The following is a 23,215-nucleotide window of genomic DNA, read 5'->3' on the forward strand; positions in this document are numbered from 1 at the left end:
GCCCCACATTTCACATTTTTATTCTCAAGATTTTCTTCCCCCAACAATTTCATCATTTGTTGAATTTTCACAAGACAAAAACAAAGTGCTTGCTGTGTCGCAAACTTTAGTATCAATCGAAATGTATAGACCCGCAGTTGTTTTTGTCGAGTTGTTTTGCACAGATAAAGACGCTCGTCGATAGAGGGCGCCCTACAACGCCTGTGTACAGTATATATAAAGACACCCTTTGTAAATTCGTCCTTTTTCACACGAGTGGTGGTGCATACAGCCTGCTGGAGGGGTAAGACATATTTTTTTTTGAATTATGGAATGATTCAATATGACTTGAAGAGGGGTTAATTGTATTTTAGATAATTAAGAATCACTCTCCTTTTTAAGTAAATCATACTAAAACTTTAACTTACCTTTTGTTACAAATGTCCAAAGAAAATAATGTTTTTTTCTTTGCCTGGTGTTCCCTTTTATGTTCTAAAGTTTACAGTAATTGCGGTTGATTGGGCCCCTGAGGACATTTATGAAGAGAGGCAGGGAGGGAGGGAATAGTGACTGAGGGGCCCTGAGGTAATGGAGTCCAGTTTGGACCAGTTTCCCCTCTTTTATTCCCAAACAACAGAACCTCATTTATTCCATTCCACTCTGGGTACTCACTCAATAATTACAGAGAGTGGTCCAGCAAAGTTGTTTTCAATTCATCATTTGCTACCAGTCGTTATTGTACCCAATACGACTCAACAGTATTTGGTGAAAAGTTACAGTATGTTGATCGATGACGTTAGAAGGCTTTACACGCATGCAGCACATTTACTTATCTCGGGCAGGGTTCAAAGTTAATTGTTGTAAAAGTTGCCCTGACTGGCCTTCGCTGCCCTGGAGTGATAGGCCAACTATAAAAGCTTCCCCTCCCTTCTTTTGTCTTCCCCCAGATAAAGTGATCACTGATCCTTCATCAGGAGCACCGGTCAACGAGGCGACAACAAAGTGTCTCCCTCTCTTTTCCCCTCCTCGGGACCCTCAGTCTCACTCACTTGTCCAGCTCTTTGCCACTCTCCATTCCCTTAACCATGGCTCCGACGCTGGTCACAGCATTCGCCCGGCGCTGGTGGATGGCGGTGACTGCTATCATTGAGAATCTCCTCTTTTCTGCTGTGCTCCTGGGATGGGGATCGCTTCTCATTATGCTCAAGTCAGAGGGCTTCTACTCGTACCTTTGCAGCGATGAAGGTGAGTGAATGGCAGCTGGGTTAGTTCAATGTGATTGAAAAGCACCATGCAACTGTAACATGCATGCCAGGCCAATATATATATTTTTTTATTGGTTTTAAAAGGCGAGCACCAAAGGTTAATTTAGGTCAGAGGTATCCCTTGAATTCCCAATTGCATGTCAAATATTGTCTGGTTGGTGACCAAAGTTGATTATTGGCTGGTCACAGTTTGTTATCACCTTCGGAGTCTTTACAAAATGGATTGATCAGCTGCGTGATGTTCAGAAGATGCAGTTTCAAGTCAATAAGGTCTTTGTGATTGGAAGCCTCCCAAAATGGCCCCCAAAAAATATTGAGGTAGATTTTGTGGAATTTACATACATTGCATTTTAGCTCGCGGTGAAACAAAATCTGTGGTCCAGTTCTATTTCCACCCAAGTCAGCCTCTGATTGGCCTTCACATCTGTATAGGTGACTTCCGGACAGATGGTACAAACGTCTTATCTTGCGTGCGATGATGTAAGATGATCGCAGCACCAGCTCAGCTTTTTTATAGGCACGTGACAGATGATAAGCGAGACTGAGGAAAGCATCAGCAGCGCTTTATTAGCGGCCGTACGGAAGTTTAAAGTCTGCTGATAAGGGACCAGGAGGCTGATAGGAAAAGTGATGAAGAGTAGAAATTAGACAGTAAAAACAAATGAGAGAAATCAATGATACGGTACTGTGAGATAAACATCTTAAATAGTTTCATGACAACTTCCACCGAGATTCAGGATTGTGTTCTGTTGTACTTACATTTTTCAGGTAACAGCTCCAGCTACAACATGTCACTGGAGACGACGCAAGGGCCGGACGAGTACGCAGACTATTACGATGGCTTCGAGGGGCCCGTGGTGGACCTGGGGGACGGGGTGGAGATGAAGCCCCTGGTCCCGATGGACGGGCAGCTGAGGATGAATGGCTGGTTAATCTGTAAAGAACAAGATGAGATGTTGAATCTGGCCTTCACTGTGGGCTCCTTCCTTCTCTCTGCTATCACGCTCCCGCTGGGAATCGTCATGGACAAATACGGACCTCGTAAACTGCGATTGTTGGGCAGGTGAGCGCCACATTCAAATAATCCTAAGTGACAATAGCAGACATTTTTTTTTCTCGTCATTTCAGCACATGCTTCGGCCTGTCTTGTCTTCTCATTGCGTACGGAGCCTACCGACCAAACGGTAATCATCCGTTATTTGGTCAGTTGGCTATTTGGCAGATCAATCAAGTGTTTTACCTGCTCTCTTTACAGAACTCTCAGTCCTTATCTTCATCGCCTTGACTTTCAATGGCTTTGGTGGCATGTGCATGACCTTCACTTCCCTCACGGTAAGCTTGTGAATGGACCGTGTCATCGGAAAAAGAAAATAGGCCCCACTTCCAGGCATTCCTTTTGTTGTAGTCAGCATGGCCTATTCTAGGAACTGAACATGACTCAGGGGACAGAAAGGAACAACAACATGAGATACTTTTTAGGATTCCGAGTTCTTCGGCATTCTTTTCCCTTTTGTTCCAACCTCTGCCATCTTAGAAGGAAGCACACAGTCCCAAAGTGTACCATGGTGATGGTGTTCACTCCAGAGGGGCTCTCCTCTTGTAAATCTGCCTGGACTGTAAAGTCCCAATTTCTGGATGCAATAAATTTGACGACGGTCATACCGGTCTAGCGACACTGCACGTCACAGCCCCCTTTCACTTAGAATGATCTAAAAACAACAAGCCTTTGGTTAATTATTACGTGACTCCACGTCAGAGTGCTACAAGTATAAGATCGCATGGCCTTGGGCGACAGCCAGTAGCAATGAAGGCACCCCACTACTTTCTCTCTCTCTTATGTAATTCAATGTCCTGCTTGTTGTTGTTCAGTCTCTTGAAACAGAAGAGCTTGTTCGGGTCTTTATTTTGGAATGTTTGCTACTCGTGTTCCTCACTTCCTTGGATGGTTTTTCCTGGGGGGGTGGCCAAGCATAATAGGACGAGAAAAAAATTCTTCAGAGAACACTGGTAAACATTTTTTATACGATCCCTGTGGAGGACTGGGGGGGAATATGGGGGAAAAAAATTGTCAGCAGCCGTGCTTCAAATTGATGCTTACTATGTCTCCCTTTCTCCAGTTGCCAAACATGTTCGGGGACCTTCGTTCCACCTTTATCGCCCTGATGATTGGCTCCTATGCCTCCTCTGCGGTCACCTTCCCTGGTGTCAAGGTCAGAGAGAAAAAAAAATCATTTTTATTCACTTTAGTGGAGATTAATATCATTGTCATTCTGCACAGGTGATCTATGACTTGGACATATCGTTCATTACAATTCTGGTGGTGTGGGCTGCCTGTGCTGGACTGGTGTTCCTCAACTGCTACTTCAACTGGCCCCTGGAACCCTTCCCAGGACCAGAAGATATGGATTACACGTTAGTATTGTCCAGACAGATGCAAATATGTATCAGGATGTCATTCATTCATTCCTTCATTCCTTCATTCCAATCCCACTTTGTCAGTGTCAAGATCAAGTTCAGCTGGCTGGGATTTGACCACAAGATCACAGGCAAACAGTTTTACCGCCAAGTGACCACGGTGGGTCGTCGTCTCAGCGTAGGCAACAGCCTGGTGCAGAAAGAGCTCCCCACCAAGGAGGGCAAGCTCTGCCTCTCCACCATGGACCTAGAGTTGGACGCAAAACCTCAAGAAGAGTGTAAGAGCTGCTGCCTTGGGTCGCTCACCTTCATCGTTCACTTGAATCCTAACGAGGCATCTTCTCGGTTCCACAGCCCAGTCATTTCTGAAAACGATCACCACGCCCATTTTCCTGCTCAGTTTGGTGACCATGTCGGTGACTCAGCTGCGTCTTTTGTTCTACATGGGGGCCATGAATAGCGTCCTTGAGGTGCTCAGCGATGGTGACCTGAATACAGGTTAGCATTCCAGGAGACCAGTTTATGGAAAAAATGGTTGTCCCATATTGGTATTTTTTAAGTTAGTTAAGATTGTGGAATAATTGTTGTTCCCAATCTTTGGTTTTCAGTGGAAAGAATGGAACTTGGTAAGATTCCAGATGATACAGTCACCGTCCATTCAAGAACCTATCCGGTTACTGTTCTTTCAATAACTTAGCATTTATTTAACATTTAGCTCCCCAGCACTAACAACAACACGCTGTTTCAGATCTGTGACCTCTAACATCCTGCTTTTTGTTTTTGTAACTTTATTGTTTGACCTCAACTGTGAGGCATGTTTAGTCCTTGAGACATCATTCAGCTTTAGTTTGAAAGCACCCATTAACCATTGCTTGTAATTATTAGCTGAACTGGCTCTGCCAACTGCACATCACATGAGCAGCTTTGCATTTATCGCACAATATTATGCAGTAGTAATAATTAACGACATAACATTCTGAACACCTCGCAATAATCCCCCTTTAACGTTAGCCTGTCTAATCTTCGGTTTTTCCACCTCTGATCGTCACAGTGAGTTTGTACTCGTCCATCTTTGGCATGCTTCAGCTCCTTTGCCTCATGACCACTCCTGTGATCGGCCAAATTATGGACTGGAAGTTGAAAGACTGTGATGACGGCGATGAATCCAAAGATCCATCCAGCAAGTGAGTTTTATTTCTACAGACATATAATCAAGTGAACAAAATTCTGATTCACAATTACACATACACTTCAAAATATGAAAATAACAAGGATATCGTCATCAGGGATGAACCAAAGAAAAAACGAAGAGATAGAAAAACCCAGAAGGTGACCAACGCCCTGAGGGCATTTGTGCTCACAAATGTCCTTTTGGTGGGCTTCGGGATCACTAGCCTGATACCCAACCTCCCCCTCCAGGTGAGCAGTGCTTTGGTTTCTCCAGATTTCTTGATCTGTATTCATATTAACATCAACTCAAAGCGGAATGACATCAACAAACGACTCATTGGTTTCAAGTCATGCTGCCCTCTCCTTCCAGATCGTGTCATTCGTCTTGCACACCGTGGTGAGAGGATTCATTCACTCGGCTGTCGGCGGCCTTTACGCTGCTGTGTAAGTATTACGGCGTCCCATCTGAACCGAACTTGACTGCGCTCAATTCATTTGTCGTCTGATTCCAGGTACCCCTCATCGCAGTTTGGCAGTCTTACGGGCATGCAGTCGCTTGTCAGTGCTGTCTTTGCTTTGCTGCAGCAGCCCCTCTTTTTGGCAATGATGGGACCCCTGGAGGGAGACCCATTCTGGGTACGTCATCACACAGATGCCTAATCCTAACATTCTGGATGTAGCTAATGCTGATGTCACCTCCTTCCAGGTCAACATTGGCCTTCTGGCCCTCAGCATGCTGGGCTTCCTGCTGCCTCTCTACTTGGTTTGCTACAGACATATGCTCCACAAAGAAAGGCATGAGAAGGAGAACAACGCCAAGATCTATATTAAAATCAATGGCTCTGACATCCCAGAAGCCTTTGTTTAAGTACTGAGAGCGGTGACAGCAGGATGGAAGAATTAGGAGCTACTGGAGCCCACAGACACCAACGTGCAAACTGACCAATCACGCAATCACCCTCATGTTTAAAGTCTGCTGTGAAAAAGGATAAACGAAGCGGAAGAGGAAAGACTGTGAAAGGAAAGAGGCATAGGCACTCTGCGTTCCCCCAATCCTCAACTTCATTTTGTCACAGTATTGCACATTATAACGCCTTCTTTTGTCCCATGAAACTGCTTAAAAAATTGAATGATCAAATTTCCTTTAACGACGTTAGTGAGCGGTGATGGGCGGGGAGGATAAGGCCCACTGAGAAAGTTGCAATGTTACAGGAAAAATAGATTTTGTCATTACTTGTAATCTAATGAAAATAAAGTCGGAATATTACGAGAGCTTCACATTCAGAAATTGTTTTTAGCAAATATTGAATGATATTAACTACGTTTTCACATTTAGTTGTAAAAATGAAAACATTATTAGGATTCTGAATTTTTTCTCAGAATATTTTGACTTTATTCTCATGCTAACCATTGTTTCAACCTCTTGTGCCAATTTTTGTCTTAGTTATTTTTGAGTTTTCTGAGACTGAACTCATTTGAATGCCATCTTGTGTTTCTATGGTCATTTTTGACTGTCGTCTACCTTAAACTCACATTTAAGTGGCTTACGTTGTTTTCAAGTAGGAACAGTATTGTAGATATATGTCATCATGGTCTTTAAGGCTTTTTCTACAATCAGGCAAACTGCATTATTGGTATTGCTACAAGCAAAGTAACCATTTGAATATTTATTTTGTTTCAAACTTTCTTTAGTCTAGTGTTTTGTTTTTTACTTTAAGTCTACCAGATGTGCTTTTGGGGTCTTAATAAAGATACAATTGCTTTCCTTATCACAAGACTGAACCTCCATTGAGATGTCATTTACTTTTCTCCATTATTAACCTTCACATTTATTCTTTTAGGATATATTTGATCATTTATTATTTTCCCATATTTGACATGGTTTATAGTTTGCATTTAACCAAGCAAAAAACTCAAAACCATCTGGCTCTAAAATGAGTCGCTAACGTTTTATGTCAATATACAGTGACGCCTAGCGGTTAAAGTTGGTTATTGCCGAGCCCAAAGTCTTTTACCTTTCGGACCAAATCATAATAAAGCACGAGATAAATATTCTAGACATTCAAGGCACGTGATAAATATTCTGAAAAGCCCCAAAACAATCCAACGTCATGCATATCCAGCAATTGTTGAAATGTGCTTGTTATGTTGTTCATAAAGAAAAAGGAAAAAATCTTACACGTCATCTAAACGCAGACACACATTTATAAAATATTTATAAATTTGATTGACAGTGACTTCACTTGCATATTCACACAACAGAACATAAATGTGGAAAAAAAGACAGACATAAAAACTCCATCCAGAGCCGAAACCATGGTAACCCAAGATACACTGTAAACGTGACTGGCTGCATGTGTCCACTACCGTAATTACCATATTATACTACACTGGAAAAACTGAATTTCTATTTATTGTAAATAAAGAAATGTTCAAATAAAATGATGTAGTATTTAATCAAACTTAAAATGATGATAAAACAATAAAATAGCACAAGATGTTTGGTTGTTTGTTCTCCACCCTTGCTTACTACAGAATTTATTCTGACATTTTTTTGAGCAATGATGAAGGGGGGGCAAATGAGAGGTGGAAGGTTTTACGAGGTGTAAAAAATGCAACGCAGAAAAATTCCTAACCTCAACATTGTTGCGCAACGATTAGGGGTATTACGGCTGCTTCCAGGAGGTTCTGTTCTGTACGTGGCAGCAACATACTTTCGCACCCTTTTGTCGGTTCATTTCACCCTGGGGTAGAAAAGTATTCACGTCGCACTCTGTGACAGCGTCTTTCAAAGGCGAAGGTAAGTGCACACAGATTATTAGGTCCAAATTCTGCCCCGTTTGGATTTGGGTTTGCTCAGTTTCATTGCGAACATGCTGGCATGCTTACCTAGTACTGTACAAGATCCAGCTGCAGGCTTACAAGTCTGGGAACAGGACTTCGTGTCGTAGCAATTGCCAAATAACAGATTTGTGTTTTATACTTGCCTGATCGTTGTTTTTTTTTTTTTTTTTTTGCTTTTTACAATGTAACTCATTTGTAACCTTGTTGTCATCTCCTGGTTAAAGTTTGAAGAAGTTGTTTTGCACCACAGCAACGCAATAGACTTTGTCAGGAGCACGGACGCTTTACCACACCCGTAATAGGAGCACAAAAGTTGCGATTGCCATCGGAAAATATGTATATATCTTTTTTCCAAACCCATGCGACTCAAACGAGTTGCGGCGTTAGGTTTTGCAAATCTCGACGCTACTATTGCTGTGACGTCATAGAGGGGCGTGTCTTCGAAACAATTAGGTCATTTTTATACTTTTTTTTCCCCCCCCACCCAACCAAAACATTTTGGTCACAATGTCGTACATTAAAAATTGTGGTAAAATTTATCAAGACAAAAAAAAAAAGTCTTCAAATCAACGTCATTTGTCTCTTTTTAGTGAAGATGTAGATCTTCCGTCAATGCAGTATACATATTTATTAGACATTGGGACCTCTTATCAATGATTCTCGGTGTTTACATTCCACTCAAAGCGTCTGGCAGGCTCTAACAAGTGTGCATGGGTATTCATCTCCACATGGATCCCCTCTCGATAACAAATCCATGCATGGCATGTATTTATGTAAGCGCTCTGCTCACAAAAAAAGTTTTTTTTTTAATTGTGAACATGCAAATGACATCCACAGAGAAACAGGTCTGGCTGCTTATCATAGTATGAGCAATATATGATCCATCCATTATCCGAAATGCTTATCCGATTCATCAAATGTCAACTATTAACAAGCAAGTACATTCATGTTGCCTCTCTGTTATTCATCTGCTGACACCGGGACAACTTTATTACAGTTGGAAAACTATTTTTTTATTATTTTATCTGGAAAGGAAATTGTCACTTCAAACAAGTCAAAATCTCCATTAGCGATTGAGGTTTTATGCAAGCTTTAGCCAATGTCTAAATAGTCTCATGTCACAGTGACACATTGTTTTACTTAACTTAACTAATCACATCACTTTTCTTCCCAGCTGAATAAAACAAGATCCTCTGGAAGAAAAAAAAAAACCTCCTTCCTTCCCAAACACACATTACATCCATCTTGCAGATTGTCTTCTCAGAGCCGACTTTCATGGGATTATCTTTTAATTCCATAGCTAAATACACAAAATAGCAAAGCGAAGAAAAGTTATATCTTTGATAGCACACTTCCAAAAATACAGCTGCTCGGCATTTCCTCTCATCGCTTCTTATATCCTGCTCTGTTCCGACATCTGTCCTAAAAGCCACGTTAGAATCAGGGTTTCAAAGACCACAGAAATCTGTTGTTGGCGTGAAACAAGTAGTTTTGATCTAAAATGCATGTTGGATTCGAAATCAAATTGAAAGCAAGCACAGCTGGAAACAGAACAGCAATAGCAAAAAGAATACACTTAGTTCGGGGTAACATGAACTAATCTCTTCATAAACAAAGCTACTCTTGTAGATTCTATAAATGTGAAATAATCTTGTGTCCGAGCATGCTCTGCTTTTATTGCCCGGGCGAGTCTGCCCTGCCCACTGAGCAAACCGTCCACAAAGCACCATGCATGAATAACCAATGCTTAATCTTTTTGGAAAACAATTGGCAAGTTTTTCTGGAAACAGCTCAATATTCACAAGGGCTTCAAATTGGAATCCAATGAGTTGAACAGCATACAGAAATACATACCGTAAATTCAGGACTATAAGCCGCACCGGACTATAAACCGCACCAGCTAAAATTGGGGGATATTTTAGTTTTTTTCTTATATAAACCGCACCGGACTATAAGCCGCACGTGCACACGCGTTTTTTTTTTACAAAGAAAGACCGTTCACAGAAAGCCTTTTTAAAGTTTTTACAACATACTTTAACATGTCTTTCTAAACATTGCCTGTGACGAAGGGTTTAGAGCCCTTTGACGCAGGTCACCTAGCGTGCATTCCTACTAAAGCTCATAATAGTCACAAGCAACACAGCCAGAATAAGCAGCAGCCATAGTAGTGTTTCAAAATAGTATTTTCGTTTTTGTTTTTATCTTCAAGACACCGCAGTGTATAAAAGTGATCAAGTCATCACAAAAATCACGGAAAAAATCCTTATATAAGCCGCACCTGACTATAAGCCGCAGGGTTCAAAATTTTGGAAAAAGGTTGCGGCTTATAGTCCGGAATTTACGGTATATAAATGTATTTTTCAATGCGAATACTAAAAATGTGTTGTTGTTTTTGTAGGATCGGGATTCAAAATGAGGTCATTGCTGTGTCTTGTCTCCTACGTTCTGCTATTCTGCTTCTGGAGAACGCAAGCAGAAATCTTCACCTCCATTGGTGAGTTCAGAAATCACACAGTGACACTAAAACTCGCCATCACTTACATCGCTTACAAGCTCAAAGCAAAGCGCTTTGTAATTCCCCTTTTTGACCTGAGCAGTGAATTTATCATGGTTGAACAATCCCATGTCCACTTCTCTGCACCAGGATAAAAGTTGTCCACAATGAATGGACGCCTGCAGATATTTATGACGCATGCCTCGAAAGATGATGGCCATTGGCTGCTCTTTGTCAAGCTTGAAACATATGCGTGTTCTCCATGTCTGCAGGCCAGATGACGGACCTCTTGTACACAGAGAAAGAGCTTGTCCACTCCCTCCGTGAGTACATAAAAGCAGAGGAGTCCAAACTGGCTGAGGTCAAAAGGTACGCACACAAGTCATTAATCCTTGTAAAGAGAACTCAACCGTGATGGTTATGATGATGAGCTGCCAGTGGCAGGTCAGGGCATGGTGGGGGAAACTGGAATTTAGCTCTGCTGCATTTTTTTGCTGATAACTGACACATCTGTTTGGTTAAAAATGCATATAATAAATATCCACTGTGTTTGTGTTTTCAATTGACAGTTTATGTGTTTGACTGTGAAGCCTTAAATAGCGTTAGTATTTTTCTCTGGATTTAGCTGGGCCAAGAAACTGGATGACCTGACCAGAATGTCGACATCCGACCCAGAAGCCTATCTGGCTCACCCGGTGAATGCCTACAAGCTCATGAAGAGACTCAACACCGAATGGTCTCACCTGGAGAGCCTGGTTCTGCAGAACCCCTCCGATGGTAAGAAATTGCATGTTTTGGAGCAAACGTTTCACCGAAAGTGAAAATGATCTTTTCATTCGAGGCTACCTGGAGCTCAAGCATGTGTGTTTCGACTTGATTCAGCATATGGTAGATAAACGAAATGGATTGGAAGCTCCGCGATAACAATCCGTTTCCCAGATGAGCCGAGGAAACAGAACCAAAGTAGTTACATGACAGCTGCAGCTGTTGCTTTTTGGACACCGTGTTTGCCGTGTTTATGGCTGCATCTGTGTCAGACAGATAAACTAAGGAAAAGTCGGCCTTTTTTTTTTTTTTTTTAGCACAATAGCAATAAAATAATATTCTTTAATAAATGCTGTTGCTCAATTTACCGCATTCCAATGCAGAACTGGAGATGTTTTCTCTCTGCTTTTTTTCCAGGGTTTATTTCCAACATGACCATGCACAAACAGTATTTTCCTGACGCGGAAGATGAGAAGGGTGCAGCCAAGGCACTGATGCGTCTTCAAGACACTTACCAGCTTGATTCCGAGGACTTTTCCAAAGGAAGACTTCCAGGTAATTACGAAGCGTGGAGTGGAAAAGACCCTTTTTTTCCGGAGCTTTAAAGAATCTGTAAAGAGAGAAATGGGCAATATCGCAGATGTACTTGTGATACGAGACCTCACCCGTTTGATTGTTGTCCTAGGCATGCACTCCAGCGCCCTTCTGAACGTGGACGATTGTTTTGACATGGGCAGGACGGCTTATAACGAGGGCGACTATTACCACGCCGTGCTGTGGGTGCAACAGGCCTTGAAACAGTTGGACGCCGGGGAAGACGCTGTGGTTTCCAAGTCATCTATTTTGGACTACCTCAGCTATTCCGTTTACCAAATGGGAGACCTGCCTCGTGCCGTCGAGCTCACGCGCAGGCTGGTGGCCATAGGTAAGAAAACAAATTCAGAAGGCAGCTTCGATCTGGAAAACAAATCTATTTCATGGGGAGTGTTGTGTTGAAAACCTTTCCTCTTATTAGTTTGCAGTCTTGAGTATGTGTTTTTGCTTCCTCTATAATTAGGTTTTGGGCAGAGTAAAACCACAGGGTGTGCCGCAGCCTAGGTATGAGCTTTCGGTTTAAACGGGTTAATTTAAGCCCATTGTCCGAGTCTGCGGTGACAACTGTCAGAAACCTTTCATGACAAATTGTGTAGTTCTTAGTAGATGGCAGATGTTAACTCAGCTGTATTCATTGTAATTGATGTAGCATGTGGACCACATTGACAAATCCCATTCCCTTGTGCCGACAGATCCTAGCCACCAGAGGGCAGGAGGAAACTTACGTTATTTTGAGAAGCTGCTCCTCAAAGAGCAGAGTGAGCAGCAGAAGGAGGAGCAGAGCAGCCAGCCTACTTCAGAGGAGCCCATTCATCTGGGAACCTACGTCAGACCCTCAGACCACTTGCCAGAGAGAGATGCCTACGAGGCTCTGTGCAGAGGGGAAAGAGACGGAATGGTGAGTCGGATTGAGAAAACACACACATGCAACGTCCTTCGTTTTTAAACGGGGCGGGATTTTTCATTTTACTGAAAAAGTCACAACAAAATATACTGGCATTGACACACACCGCATTTATTGATCGCTTTCTTTTGATGTTAAAAACGTCACCAGACGGAAGCGAGGCGCAGCCGTTTGTTCTGCCGCTACCAGGATGGAAAGAAGAATCCTCGCCTGCTACTGAAGCCCATGATGGAGGAGGACGAGTGGGACAGCCCACACATTGTACGCTACTTGGAAGCGCTTTCCGACTATGAAATTGAGAAGATTAAAGAGATGGCCAAACCCAGGGTGAGACACGACATTGATATTAGGGGGGGAAAAAAACAATCTGGTTTGAAATATTTGTTTGAAAGCCAGAAAAATGTACTGAACGTTGTGTTATTCTTTTTTTTAAGCTTGCCAGAGCTACAGTCCGAGACCCCAAAACAGGAGTGTTGACCACCGCCCACTACAGAGTATCAAAAAGGTGATTCAAACAAGCTGAAGCGTGTTTGATCTTTCCTACTAAATACACTTTTCCCATTTAATCAGTGCCTGGTTAGAAGAAGAAGATGGTCCGGTCATTGCCAGAGTCAATCAGAGAATACAGGACATCACAGGACTAACAGTAGACACAGCAGAGTTATTACAGGTAATGTTCAAACATATAGAAATACGGCACAATCATGAATTTTCAAATTTCATATCGTTTCCATTCCTAGAAGGGCTTTGTTAATTGCCATTTTCACTGAAAGTGAAGCATGTACCCAATCACCACTTTATGTCAAATGCCTTTATCCAGTCAATTATTATGTGCAGAAATAAAGCATCTTCATATGAAGTTTAATACCGTAATTTTCGGACTATAAGTCGCACCGGAGTACAAGTCGCACCAGCCATGAAATGCCCAAAAAAGTGAAAAAAAAACATATATATGTCGCTCCTGAGTATAAGTCGCCCCCCACCCAAACGATGAAAAAAAACGCGACTTGTAGTCCGAAAATTACGGTAATACTGCTTACGAACAAACTAACCTTAATATCACGCTAGCACAAGTTGATGTGACTTCACACATGGGCAAACAAACAAACGTTCACACTTGTGCAAAAATAATATGAATAATATTATTTACATACAATAATGTTTGCTAAAAAGGAGCAAAAATAAGCCATATGTAATATGCAGTGTTCATTGTTTTTTCAATGTATAAGTCATCTCTTTTAATGGCCGACCAGGTTGCTAACTACGGCGTTGGAGGACAGTACGAGCCACATTTTGACTTCTCCAGGGTGAGTTCGCATTCATAGTGTGTGCGTGTTGAAACTGAACACCATGAGGAATTGTTTGCAGTTCATATGGCATCTGTTATGTCTATCACGCATGATGTTGCTGTACTTTGTGCAGCTGTTTGGAAGTGTGCGTGCAATGATGACGAAAGATTTTGCATAAATCACAACCGGTCATGTCAGGACAACCTGCAACATAAATAAGAACCTGATTTGAATTGGTGCACCACACCTGGATTGTATGCAATTCCACATTTTTTTTTCTTGACTCATAACAATTACATTCGTTAAAGCCTTAATTGCATTTGGGCGTAGTCGCGAGCCTTTTCGGCGGGCTCCTGATTGAAGCCTTGCGCTAAAATTATAAACATCTGTTGCAGCGTCCTTTTGACAGCAACCTCAAGGTGGATGGAAATAGGCTTGCCACCTTCCTAAATTACGTAAGTAACAGTGTTGTCTTCATTGTGTATTTTACACTTGAATTTTATCTTTGTAGAAAGATGAGCCAGATGCCTTCAAAAGATTAGGCACTGGAAATCGGGTGGCAACTTTTTTGAACTATGTAAGTACGTGCATCCGGTCGCCGCTATTTGAGAGGCAAGTTTTATTTTATTTTGGAAAAAAAATAGTTTTCAATTGAGTCCTACCGATTATAGCTCACATTAATGCATTGGTTTGTCGTGGAGACTTTAAATTTCAACTGCAGCTGGAGTTCATTGAAAATTCAAATGAATGCCTGAACTGTTTTGATCACATCTTTTGGGGGCATTTATTTATGTTTCTATTCATATATGGACACAAAATGATCTATTTTTCTTTTCCCTCCAGATGAGCGACGTTGAAGCAGGAGGTGCCACAGTCTTCCCTGACTTTGGGGCTGTTATCCAGCCCAGAAAGGTAATCAATTAATAAACTATGGCGTTTAATCAGCACTTCATTGATGAAGGACAAAATGTCGGCCTACTCACCCAAAGTCAGATTAACATTTACGAAGGAATTTAGTTGATCACTATAAGGATTATAAATGTATTTGCAAATATGCAACAATCTCTGCTCTGTGTTAAATATAAATTACATTTTGAAAGAAATAATATTTAGCGCCAGTTCTGTAACGTTGAGTCCCATAGTGCTTACAGTGACTCTAGATAGAGCCATATTTCGAAGGCTGAAGAATGATATCGAAGAAATATGCTCATAGATTCATCCCAGAGCTCTGCTTGCATTGTACAGACATTTGGGGGGGGGGGAAAAAAACCCCATTTGGCAAGAATATTTGGACATCTTCAGTTGCCTCACTTGATGGCTCGGAAACATTGTGCTGTTTTATGCTCTTCTAGTGCGGCAAAGAACAATAGATTCCAATCTATGACTGTTGACTTCCCACACATTCATGTTTAAATCTGTGAGCCTTCTCTTACATCTGTTTTTCGTTGAATGTTCTCATTGTTTTTTTACTATGGTCTAATTGCATCACAGGGGACAGCAGTATTCTGGTATAACCTTTTCAAAAGTGGGGAAGGAGACTACAGGACCAGACATGCAGCCTGTCCTGTTTTAGTAGGAAGTAAATGGGGTGAGTCGAGATTGACCCAATGTATGCCACACAAAATGGCATATGTGTTATGATGAGAGAATTTTTTTTTTAATGGAAACTTACTCTTGGGCATAGCGACTCATATTCCTTCACGTGTTTAAATTTGATCACTGTGGACACATTTTGTTACATTACTGCATAGTTCCTTCAGCCAAGAACATTTGTATCATATTATCTAATGTCTCCTGGGTATTAGCACCTGGAATGTAAAGTTTGAAATTAAAACGGTTTCAAATGATAAGCCTGTTGTTTCCAAACTTTGAACAGGGGTGTGTAGACTTTTGACTTAAAAAAAAAAAAAGAAGTATCCCACTTTTGTCGTTGCAGTGTCCAACAAATGGATTCATGAGCGAGGGCAGGAATTTCTGAGACCCTGTGGCCTAACAGAAGTGGATTGATCATTGACCCCCCACGCCCCACCACCATATATTCAGCAAACACACATGTCACAAAGTTCTTAAACATAACCATGGTGCATCTTTTTTTTCCCGCGTCAACTAATGCTTTCAATGAGGATCTGTAAAGCTCCTGCATTGGTAATTCTTAGCCCAACTATTGAATTATTTGAATAGTGTTAAACTTGTGTGAACAAGTCTTAAGCACACCTTGCCATCAGGACTGCCAGCCGACTAACACCTTAGGAACGGATGACAAATAAAATCTTATCCATAAAAACGAAGCATGAATGCCAATCGAGCAGACTTTTATTGGAACAATAACAACCTGACGGGATTTTTTTTTTTATTCCTGTACGAGTACTCGGGAAAGGTTAAATGAAGGCAAGTGGACTTGATGGAATGTCCCAGGTTCTTGTGACTCTCGTCAACCATGCCTGGAGAACACAAATAGAGGGAATCCACATGAAAGTTTCAGAACTGAGGAAGAATCTGCAAGAAACAAGAGCACCACTTGCCTCGATTCAACCTTTCTCTGCTTTGTCCCAAGAGATGCTTTATTTATACAGTGTTTAAATTATTACACCAGATTCTGTACTTTTTCTACCAGACGGCCATCAGGAAAAACAATAAATGGTCTTTTATTTTCAAATGTTATGTCTGGCTTTACTTTATTAGCGTGCAAATATTTTTCAGATGGTCTTTTCATTTTGATTTGTTGTGATCAAGTAAGCTTTGTTCTTTATCGTTACTTTATATATACATGTCTTATTACATTCAAGCACAGAGCAAAACACTCATGGCTTTTTTTTTTTTTTGCAAACAGGTGATATTTTTCTGCGGTTTTCCCTGCCATCCACACATCCCCAGAGAGTTTAAAAAAAAAAAGTTTAATATTTAAAACGATTTTTTCTTTTTTTTTTAACAAAAGAGTGCCAGAGAGGGGGAAATATTCCTTTAAAAAAAATAAAAAAATGGCAACATTTAGACATGGCCTCAGTATGTAAATTGTTTTTCTCAGCAAAAATAAAAAGTCAACACAAATATTACTTTTATAAAAAAGAACCTTAAGACTAATTCAGTATGAAAACATCCAGGTTTGTTGTGTAGTCCAGCAGAGAACCAAGTTAAAAAAAAATGCTACCATACACTGTTGGCAGGGCTTATCTTGTAAGGCGGATTCATTTCAAAAGAAGATTATTATTTCCTGACACTCTTGCCCCTTTGTAATGTTCTTGCAACGGGCTCACACTAAAGTGAAATGTCACGTATTTGCCTTTTGTACCGTAATTTTCGGACTATAAGTCGCGTTTTTGTTCATAGTTTGGTTGGGGGGGCGACTTATACTCAGGAGCGACTTATATACATATATATGTTGTTGTTTTTTCACTTTTTTGGGCATTTTATGGCTGGTGCGACTTATACTCCGGTGCGACTTATAGTCCAAAAATTACGGTAGTTCACTTAGTTTTTTTTTGCGTACTCGGTCACTTGTTAACTTCCACTTCACCAGACAAAGATATGAGTTCAGTTACTGGAGCGACGACTTTGTCTCTCAGCTGGGGAAGACATTTCAGGTCATCTTCGGGAAGGCAAAGGATCAGGAATCGCTGAGGGCAGACGAGATTGAACTGAATGACTCTACTGTCCGCAACATGGAGTTATTTTTTGGAGTCAATTTATCATGATGGAATTTGACATAAGGATGGAAAATTTATCTTACACTGGGTGTACATTAATTATATTGGGCGGGAAGACAAAGCAATACGTCTGTATAAATAGACTGCCAAGAAGTAAAAAAAAAAAAAAAAGGAGGCATTTTTCCCCAAAAACAGATCCCTGGAAGTTATGTACGTACGTGATCACACATGAATTATTGGATAGTACCGTATTTTTCCGTGTATAATGCGCCCCCATGTATAATACGCACCCTAAAAATGGCATGCTGATGCTGGAAAAAAGCCTGTACCCATGTATAATACGCACCCAATTTTTATGATTTTTAAAAAAAAAAAAAATATTTTTATTTTTTATTTTTTTAAGTCCCAATGATCGTCACACACGCAGGGAGGCAATGGGTCCCATTTTTATAGTCTTTGGTATGGTCTTAACTAGGCTGGATGTAATTTTTTTTGTTGGCGTTGATTTCTCCGACTGCCCATAAACGCACCACCGCGCTCCGTGCGCGCATGTGAAAAAGGCGTGCGGACGTGAAAAAGGCGGCTCTGTATGGGAGAGACGTTGAAGAGGAATAAAAACACCCTTGGAAACGAAAACTTGCCCCTCGTCGTGACTCGGAGCCGCAACAAATGTTTCGGATTTGTGTAGGGTACATTGTGACAGACAGCAAACGAGCAGGTGATTGAGCAAGCGTCTGATACGAGAGCATTGCGGTCGTATGTTGTACCATGACTTTCTTTAAAAAAAAAAAATTTAAAAAAAAATGTACATTTTTTTTGTACCTATGTATAATGCGCACCCCAGATTTTAGGACAATAAATTAGTAAAATTTTGCGCACTATACACGGAAAAAAACGGTATTCCGTTGGGTTGGTTTCCAAAGAATGTCGTTTGGGAAATCTATTGCTGAGGCTATGACTGGCTGCCAAGTTGTACTTAAACAAACCTCAACATGCATCTAGTTCATAAGAGGCTAACATGACTGATGCTCGAGTGCTTTGACGTCAGGTCCATATGAGGCTACCATGACCGAGGCTCCAGTGCTTTAACGGAAACATTTGAACAATCTTTTTGATCCTTCTATGCTTGCATATTTATCTCACCTGACGAAGGGTGCCCTCTCCATTTAGGAGCTTGTAGAGCACAAACAGAGGTATGAGGCTCAGGGAGATGGTGGCCAAGAACCAGCCCAGGATGTTGGCCCAAAGTGGATAAACATAAGTGTGACTGAACTTCAGGGGAGAAAATCGGACTATGGAGAAGATAAAGGTGCCCTGCGGTGAGAGAAGACATTGGATGAATGCAGCAAATATGATATGAACTTTGTTTATGTATATTCATTTCATCCTTTCTTTTTTTTTTATATATATATATCCTCTTTGTGTTTGGAGAGCGCTGAAGCCAATTCCTGCTGACTGAGCTAAAGGCAGACGACAACTTGGACTGGTCGCCCACCAAGGGAAAAGCATATGAATGGCGTTTTCATTTGTCTGGTATTTTTGTAAATAGGTGGAAAATGGCATTTGCAGTGTTGTGGGAATGAACACAGCTGACTTGTTTCTACGCTTGCGGCTCTTCTCATTTAAATTCCGCGCAGGGCAGGCTTGCAAACTAAATGGCGTGACCATAAACTGCCTGGACCGAGTCCATAGTGGAAAAGTACAAAATGTTAAATGAACAAAAAGGGAGCCTGACTTGATACTTACAAAACATAAACATGGAGTGAAGTAGCACCAGCAGAGTTTCATGAGCGGAGAAGGACGATAGCCAATCATATCTGTGATGTTCCCATAGAAACGCTCAGCCCCTGTGAGGTAAAGCGGGAGGCATTTAGACTTTGTTTTTAGACTTCTTTTCATAATGCATACCATAGAGCCAAGCAATGCTGACAGACTGGCAGATGGAGAGCAGGAGCAGGGTGGTCCCACTGCAGACGTAGAAATCCACCAGCTGGAGCAGGTACATCCCTCCCTATAAGCACAGCAATAACAAAAACAATGACATTGTATTCAATATTCATCATGAATCAAATGTCACCTATGGCTTTTACAAACCTCCGTCACCAGAGAAAGTCCCAGCAGAAAGGACACGGTGCAGATGGCCAGAAGAACCAGCTCACGTCTGTAGCCTTGACGTAGGTAAGACGGGTAGAGATCCACCAGTGATGTCATCAGACATTCCAGACCGACAAACTGATTGGGAGGCGGAAGCAGCCAAAATGGTTTGTTGAAAGTCTACTGGGCGCTTGCTTGCTTCCTTGTTCATAAAGGTAAAGCTTACCTGACTATCCAAGCCGAGTAGAATGAGCATGAGGAAGAAACACACGGCCCACACCTGCGGCACGGGCATCATGGCCACAGCACGGGGATAAACAATAAAGGCCAGTCCTGGACCTAAACACATACATTTCAAAATTGACTCGGATCAGGGAGTTGAGTAAATTGAAGCTCCTATTTTGTTTTTCATAACAGGTTACACCAATCTGATATCTGCGCTTTCGAGAGCAAAATAGAAGAGCGGAACCAATGGCATCATCACTTGCCTGATTCGGCCACCTCTGCAATACCGACGCCTTGCTCGTAGGTCATGAATCCCAAGACGGAGAAAATGGCAAAACCTGCCACAACACTGGTGGCGCTGTTCAGTAAACACAGGTAGACGCAATCCCTAAAAAAAAAACACACACCCATTTATATTAAATAAATGACGAAGGGAAAGTACAGAACTGCGCCTCGTTTTTGTTGCCAATCAAATTTCAATCCTGAACAAGCACGATGGAGTCATCTTAAATGCAAGTTGACATCCAGATGGTCTGGATTTCGGACTTCCCTGAAATTAGAATTCATTTGTTCCTGGTGTCCAACACCTTCAAATACTTTTTGAGCATGCGTGCGTACTTGTAACAGTTGTTGTTGTAAGTATTGTAACTGCCAAGCGAGGTCAGGAACCCGAGGCCGATGGCATAAGAGAAGAAGATCTGAGTGCCGGCATCCAACCACACCTGAGAACACGGAAAATGGAACACTGAAAATGCCGATAAGAAAAAATACACACTTGGTTCTTACCTGTGGATCTGATAAGCGCGATACGTCAGGGTAGATGTAGAAAATAATTCCCTCCATTGCCCCTGGTAACGTCACACCGCGTATGAGTAAAACAAGCAGCATCGCGTAGGGGAAAGTAGCTGTGAAGTAGGCTGCCTGGTTGAAAGGAAGCAAGACACAATTTAAGACTTAGTATTAGTTTGCTGCATTTAGAGTTCGAGCATCTGAATTAAATACAGCCCTTGTGTTTAGATACATACGTACTATTTACACTACCGTTCAAACGTTTGGGCTCACAAAATTGTTTGGGTGACCCCAAACTTTTGAACGGTAGTGTAAATATTATTATAATAAAATATTATGAATTAAATATTATAAATTGTATCTTATATTTGTATAAGATTATATATAATCTGTGAATATAAGTATACATATATATTATAAGATTTTTTACACAGAAGATTATATAAATAATCTATAAATAATTATCTAAATAAATATATACACTACCCTTCAAAAGTTTGGGGTCAGCCAAACAATTTTGGGACCCCAAACTTTTGAACGGTAGTGTATTTTTATTCATTTACATATTATATCAAAGGTGTGCAGATAGTTGCCTTCCCATGGTGGGCGTTTTTTTTTTTTCAAATGTTTTGTTATAAGAAAAATAAATAATAATAATAATTTGATTTGTTGGGTGCCTTTCAAGATTCTCAAGGTTGCCAATTGATTTTATTTACCAGGATAAGAAAATATCCACATTTTCAGCACTCTGATATCACTGACAATTCTTCGGATGAAAATCAGATGTGCCGTCTGACATCACCACTTCAGCGGCAAACATTTTACAACTGTGCAGCACACACATAATGAGTGGGCGTGTTGACAGTATGCCATGCCAAACTAAGCACCGTGTGAAAAGGTCTTTAAAGCATTTGGGCTTTTTAGGCAATCATTTATCCTCGCTCTTGCCATGTATCCATCCCTGTTACTGTGGGAAAGGCGAGAACACTGTAAGCAATACTTGGATGAAAAAATATACGTATGTGTTATGCTGGAAGCAATGAAGCCATGTTGCTCGCTGCTGAACTATTTCTAACCTTCCCTGTGGATCTGATCCCTTTCCAAATGCAAAAGTAGCAGATGACCCATGCCAGGATGAGACACAAGACCAGCTCCCACCTCAAGCTTCCCACCTCCTCAATCCCACGGGAGATCTTCAGCACTCTGCGCCTGAGGAGAGCATACGTATGGAGCAATGGTGGCGATGGCACAACAACATGATTCAGGAGCGGGAGCAATGCAACTGTACAGGACGAAGGCGGGGTGAAAGGGCAGCTGGAAAAGGAAAGCAGGAAAAAAGAGGTGGGGGAAGAATAGAAATGGAGTCAGGGGAGAGGAAATAGTCGACTGGGCGGGCTTACTCCCAAAATTCTACAACAGGCAGTGTGATGTTCTCCCTGTGTGTGACGCCGAGGCTCAGATTTGCAATGCTGATGTCCACGCATGAGTCTACAAGCCAAGGACATGTGCGACAAATCAAGCAAAAAACTCTTTTTCCATGCCAAGCATACGCAGATAATGTGCAATATTCTTGGCTAAATAAATATTGCAACACATTCTATAACCCTTTCGCAATCACAGAATTAAAAACATTTCTTTTCAAGTGAATCCAACATATGAAACACTTAGTCGGATCCTCTGCACATGGAAAGTTCTCTCAATACAAATGATCTCCAAAATACTTGAAAGTTAATGCCAACCTGTGTTCCAGTCGTTTCCACATGTGGCCCAAGGCAACTCGGCACTAAAGGAGGAGAACAGATAAAAAAACGCCCAAGCGATAATCGTAATGTAGGAGGTGGCGCCGAATGCAATGATAAGGTGACTCGCATAGCCGATGCCTGCAAGGTAAAAGACAGAAAAAGCAACCATGTAAGTATTTCCATCGTAAATGGACTGCGCAATCCGTGCGTAATTACGCACCAATTCCGCGTCTCATCACTATTCTCCAAATGACTCAAACGTTAACTAAAATGAAGATGAATGGGAATAGGTACCTTGAAAAAGTGGGCAAACCTTTTTCCAACACGTTATACCACCCTGGTTGGTGTACTGTCCCATAGCGGTCTCAAGGAAGAACAAGGGGATCCCGCAAAAGACCATGAACAAAATATACGGGATGAAAAACACACCTACGGAGAAATCAAATATTAGAACCACCAAAGACGGCAAAAGTGACAAATACCTTGTCAGAATAAAAAAGAAGCCCCATCTCACCTCCACCGTTTTTGTAACACAGATAAGGAAATCTCCAAACGTTCCCCGGTCCAATGATTGCACCCATCACCGTGAGAATAAACTCGGCTTTCGTGCTCCAGTAGCCCCGTTCCTCCGTTTCTTTCAGTTTCTTCTGCCCTCCGTTGGCCACAAAAACGGCACAATTGTCAGCATCTTTCTCCTTTGAGAGCATTTTTTACAACCAAAGGCGAAGATCAAATCAAAAGAATGCGTTTTGCGCGTCCAAACTGCACTCGAAACAAAGCAGGAGCGAGACTTGTCAAGTGGGAATACCCTGAGCAGATACAGTAAGATTATCGCACTTGCCTCTCAGTAGATAGAGGTGCTCTGAGGCGCAAGCTATTTATGCAAGTCTATGAGTGCTGGAGGAGGACTGGGTTGCACCTTTGGGATGACCCAGGGATTCCTTCTCTATTGATCCCAGAAAAACACGAAGGAGTCATGGCTGTTACTGCTCAGGGAGGAAG

At 41.6% G+C, this 23,215-nt stretch overlaps 3 protein-coding genes and 1 long non-coding RNA gene across 10 annotated transcripts; 3 read left to right on the forward strand and 1 right to left on the reverse strand.

Moving 5' to 3' along the window:
- The first annotated feature begins 216 nt into the window (after nt 1-216).
- Nucleotides 217-6,606, forward strand: slc43a2b (solute carrier family 43 member 2b). Of its 2 annotated transcripts, XM_061298757.1 has the most exons (15): nt 217-283; nt 927-1,224; nt 2,013-2,307; nt 2,373-2,428; nt 2,500-2,576; nt 3,362-3,454; nt 3,523-3,656; nt 3,744-3,937; nt 4,014-4,157; nt 4,268-4,285; nt 4,711-4,843; nt 4,946-5,078; nt 5,200-5,273; nt 5,342-5,465; nt 5,536-6,606. In XM_061298757.1, exons 2-15 carry the CDS (start codon nt 1,065-1,067, stop codon nt 5,695-5,697), a joined length of 1,797 nt encoding a protein of 598 aa, XP_061154741.1. In that variant the 5' UTR covers nt 217-283; nt 927-1,064; the 3' UTR covers nt 5,698-6,606. The 2 variants fall into 2 exon arrangements, with proteins under 2 accessions (XP_061154741.1, XP_061154743.1); XM_061298759.1 differs by lacking the exon at nt 4,268-4,285.
- An 862-nt stretch (nt 6,607-7,468) lies between these two features.
- On the forward strand, nt 7,469-16,375 carry LOC133167805 (prolyl 4-hydroxylase subunit alpha-2-like). Of its 4 annotated transcripts, none has more exons than XM_061298760.1 (16): nt 7,469-7,629; nt 10,072-10,167; nt 10,440-10,536; nt 10,793-10,944; nt 11,350-11,487; nt 11,618-11,857; nt 12,219-12,424; nt 12,581-12,757; nt 12,865-12,935; nt 13,001-13,100; nt 13,684-13,737; nt 14,115-14,174; nt 14,231-14,296; nt 14,563-14,631; nt 15,211-15,307; nt 15,656-16,375. In XM_061298760.1, the coding sequence occupies exons 2-16, from the start codon at nt 10,086-10,088 to the stop codon at nt 15,724-15,726; spliced, it is 1,680 nt and encodes a 559-aa protein (XP_061154744.1). In that variant the 5' UTR covers nt 7,469-7,629; nt 10,072-10,085; the 3' UTR covers nt 15,727-16,375. The 4 variants fall into 4 exon arrangements, with proteins under 4 accessions (XP_061154744.1, XP_061154745.1, XP_061154747.1 ...); XM_061298761.1 differs by having other exon boundaries at nt 14,115-14,138; XM_061298763.1 differs by lacking the exon at nt 14,231-14,296.
- Nucleotides 15,821-23,214, reverse strand: LOC133167803 (sodium- and chloride-dependent GABA transporter 2-like). 3 transcript variants are annotated; one of them, XM_061298754.1, is made up of 14 exons: nt 22,728-23,214; nt 22,508-22,642; nt 22,211-22,351; nt 21,872-21,959; nt 21,548-21,680; nt 20,469-20,603; nt 20,301-20,404; nt 19,946-20,070; nt 19,684-19,796; nt 19,458-19,595; nt 19,272-19,374; nt 19,110-19,210; nt 18,507-18,677; nt 15,821-17,333 (listed from the first exon to the last, which is right to left on the reverse strand). In XM_061298754.1, exons 1-14 carry the CDS (start codon nt 22,918-22,920, stop codon nt 17,211-17,213), a joined length of 1,803 nt encoding a protein of 600 aa, XP_061154738.1. In that variant the 5' UTR covers nt 22,921-23,214; the 3' UTR covers nt 15,821-17,210. The 3 variants fall into 3 exon arrangements, with proteins under 3 accessions (XP_061154738.1, XP_061154740.1, XP_061154739.1); XM_061298756.1 differs by lacking the exons at nt 21,872-21,959; nt 22,728-23,214 and having other exon boundaries at nt 22,527-22,642; XM_061298755.1 differs by lacking the exons at nt 21,872-21,959; nt 22,728-23,214.
- Nucleotides 18,671-19,784, forward strand: LOC133167806 (uncharacterized). Its single transcript, XR_009718103.1, has 3 exons — nt 18,671-19,362; nt 19,470-19,541; nt 19,673-19,784. It is a non-coding gene; the product is annotated as an uncharacterized LOC133167806 (long non-coding RNA).
- Nucleotide 23,215: the final 1 nt, after the last annotated feature.

This window comes from Syngnathus typhle, linkage group LG15 (assembly GCF_033458585.1).
Source record: "Syngnathus typhle isolate RoL2023-S1 ecotype Sweden linkage group LG15, RoL_Styp_1.0, whole genome shotgun sequence".
Taxonomy (NCBI): Eukaryota; Metazoa; Chordata; class Actinopteri; order Syngnathiformes; family Syngnathidae; genus Syngnathus; species Syngnathus typhle.

What these genes read in the sequence shown, in the direction of transcription:
- LOC133167803 (XM_061298754.1), bottom strand. Translation starts at nt 22,920, where the DNA reads ATGCTCTCAAAGGAGAAAGATGCTGACAATTGTGCCGTTTTTGTGGCC. An exon ending in GGTTTGCCCACTTTTTCAAG is followed by an intron (nt 22,352 to 22,507) that starts GTACCTATTCCC and finishes TTTACCTTGCAG; the next exon opens with GCATCGGCTATGCGAGTCAC. An exon ending in GACTTTCTCTGGTGACGGAG is followed by an intron (nt 19,375 to 19,457) that starts GTTTGTAAAAGC and finishes CTGTGCTTATAG; the next exon opens with GGAGGGATGTACCTGCTCCA.
- slc43a2b (XM_061298757.1), top strand. Translation starts at nt 1,065, where the DNA reads ATGGCTCCGACGCTGGTCACAGCATTCGCCCGGCGCTGGTGGATGGCG. An exon ending in GTACCTTTGCAGCGATGAAG is followed by an intron (nt 1,225 to 2,012) that starts GTGAGTGAATGG and finishes TACATTTTTCAG; the next exon opens with GTAACAGCTCCAGCTACAAC. An exon ending in CGCAAAACCTCAAGAAGAGT is followed by an intron (nt 3,938 to 4,013) that starts GTAAGAGCTGCT and finishes TCGGTTCCACAG; the next exon opens with CCCAGTCATTTCTGAAAACG.
- LOC133167805 (XM_061298760.1), top strand. Translation starts at nt 10,086, where the DNA reads ATGAGGTCATTGCTGTGTCTTGTCTCCTACGTTCTGCTATTCTGCTTC. An exon ending in AAGAGATGGCCAAACCCAGG is followed by an intron (nt 12,758 to 12,864) that starts GTGAGACACGAC and finishes CTTTTTTTTAAG; the next exon opens with CTTGCCAGAGCTACAGTCCG. An exon ending in TGGCAACTTTTTTGAACTAT is followed by an intron (nt 14,297 to 14,562) that starts GTAAGTACGTGC and finishes TTTTCCCTCCAG; the next exon opens with ATGAGCGACGTTGAAGCAGG.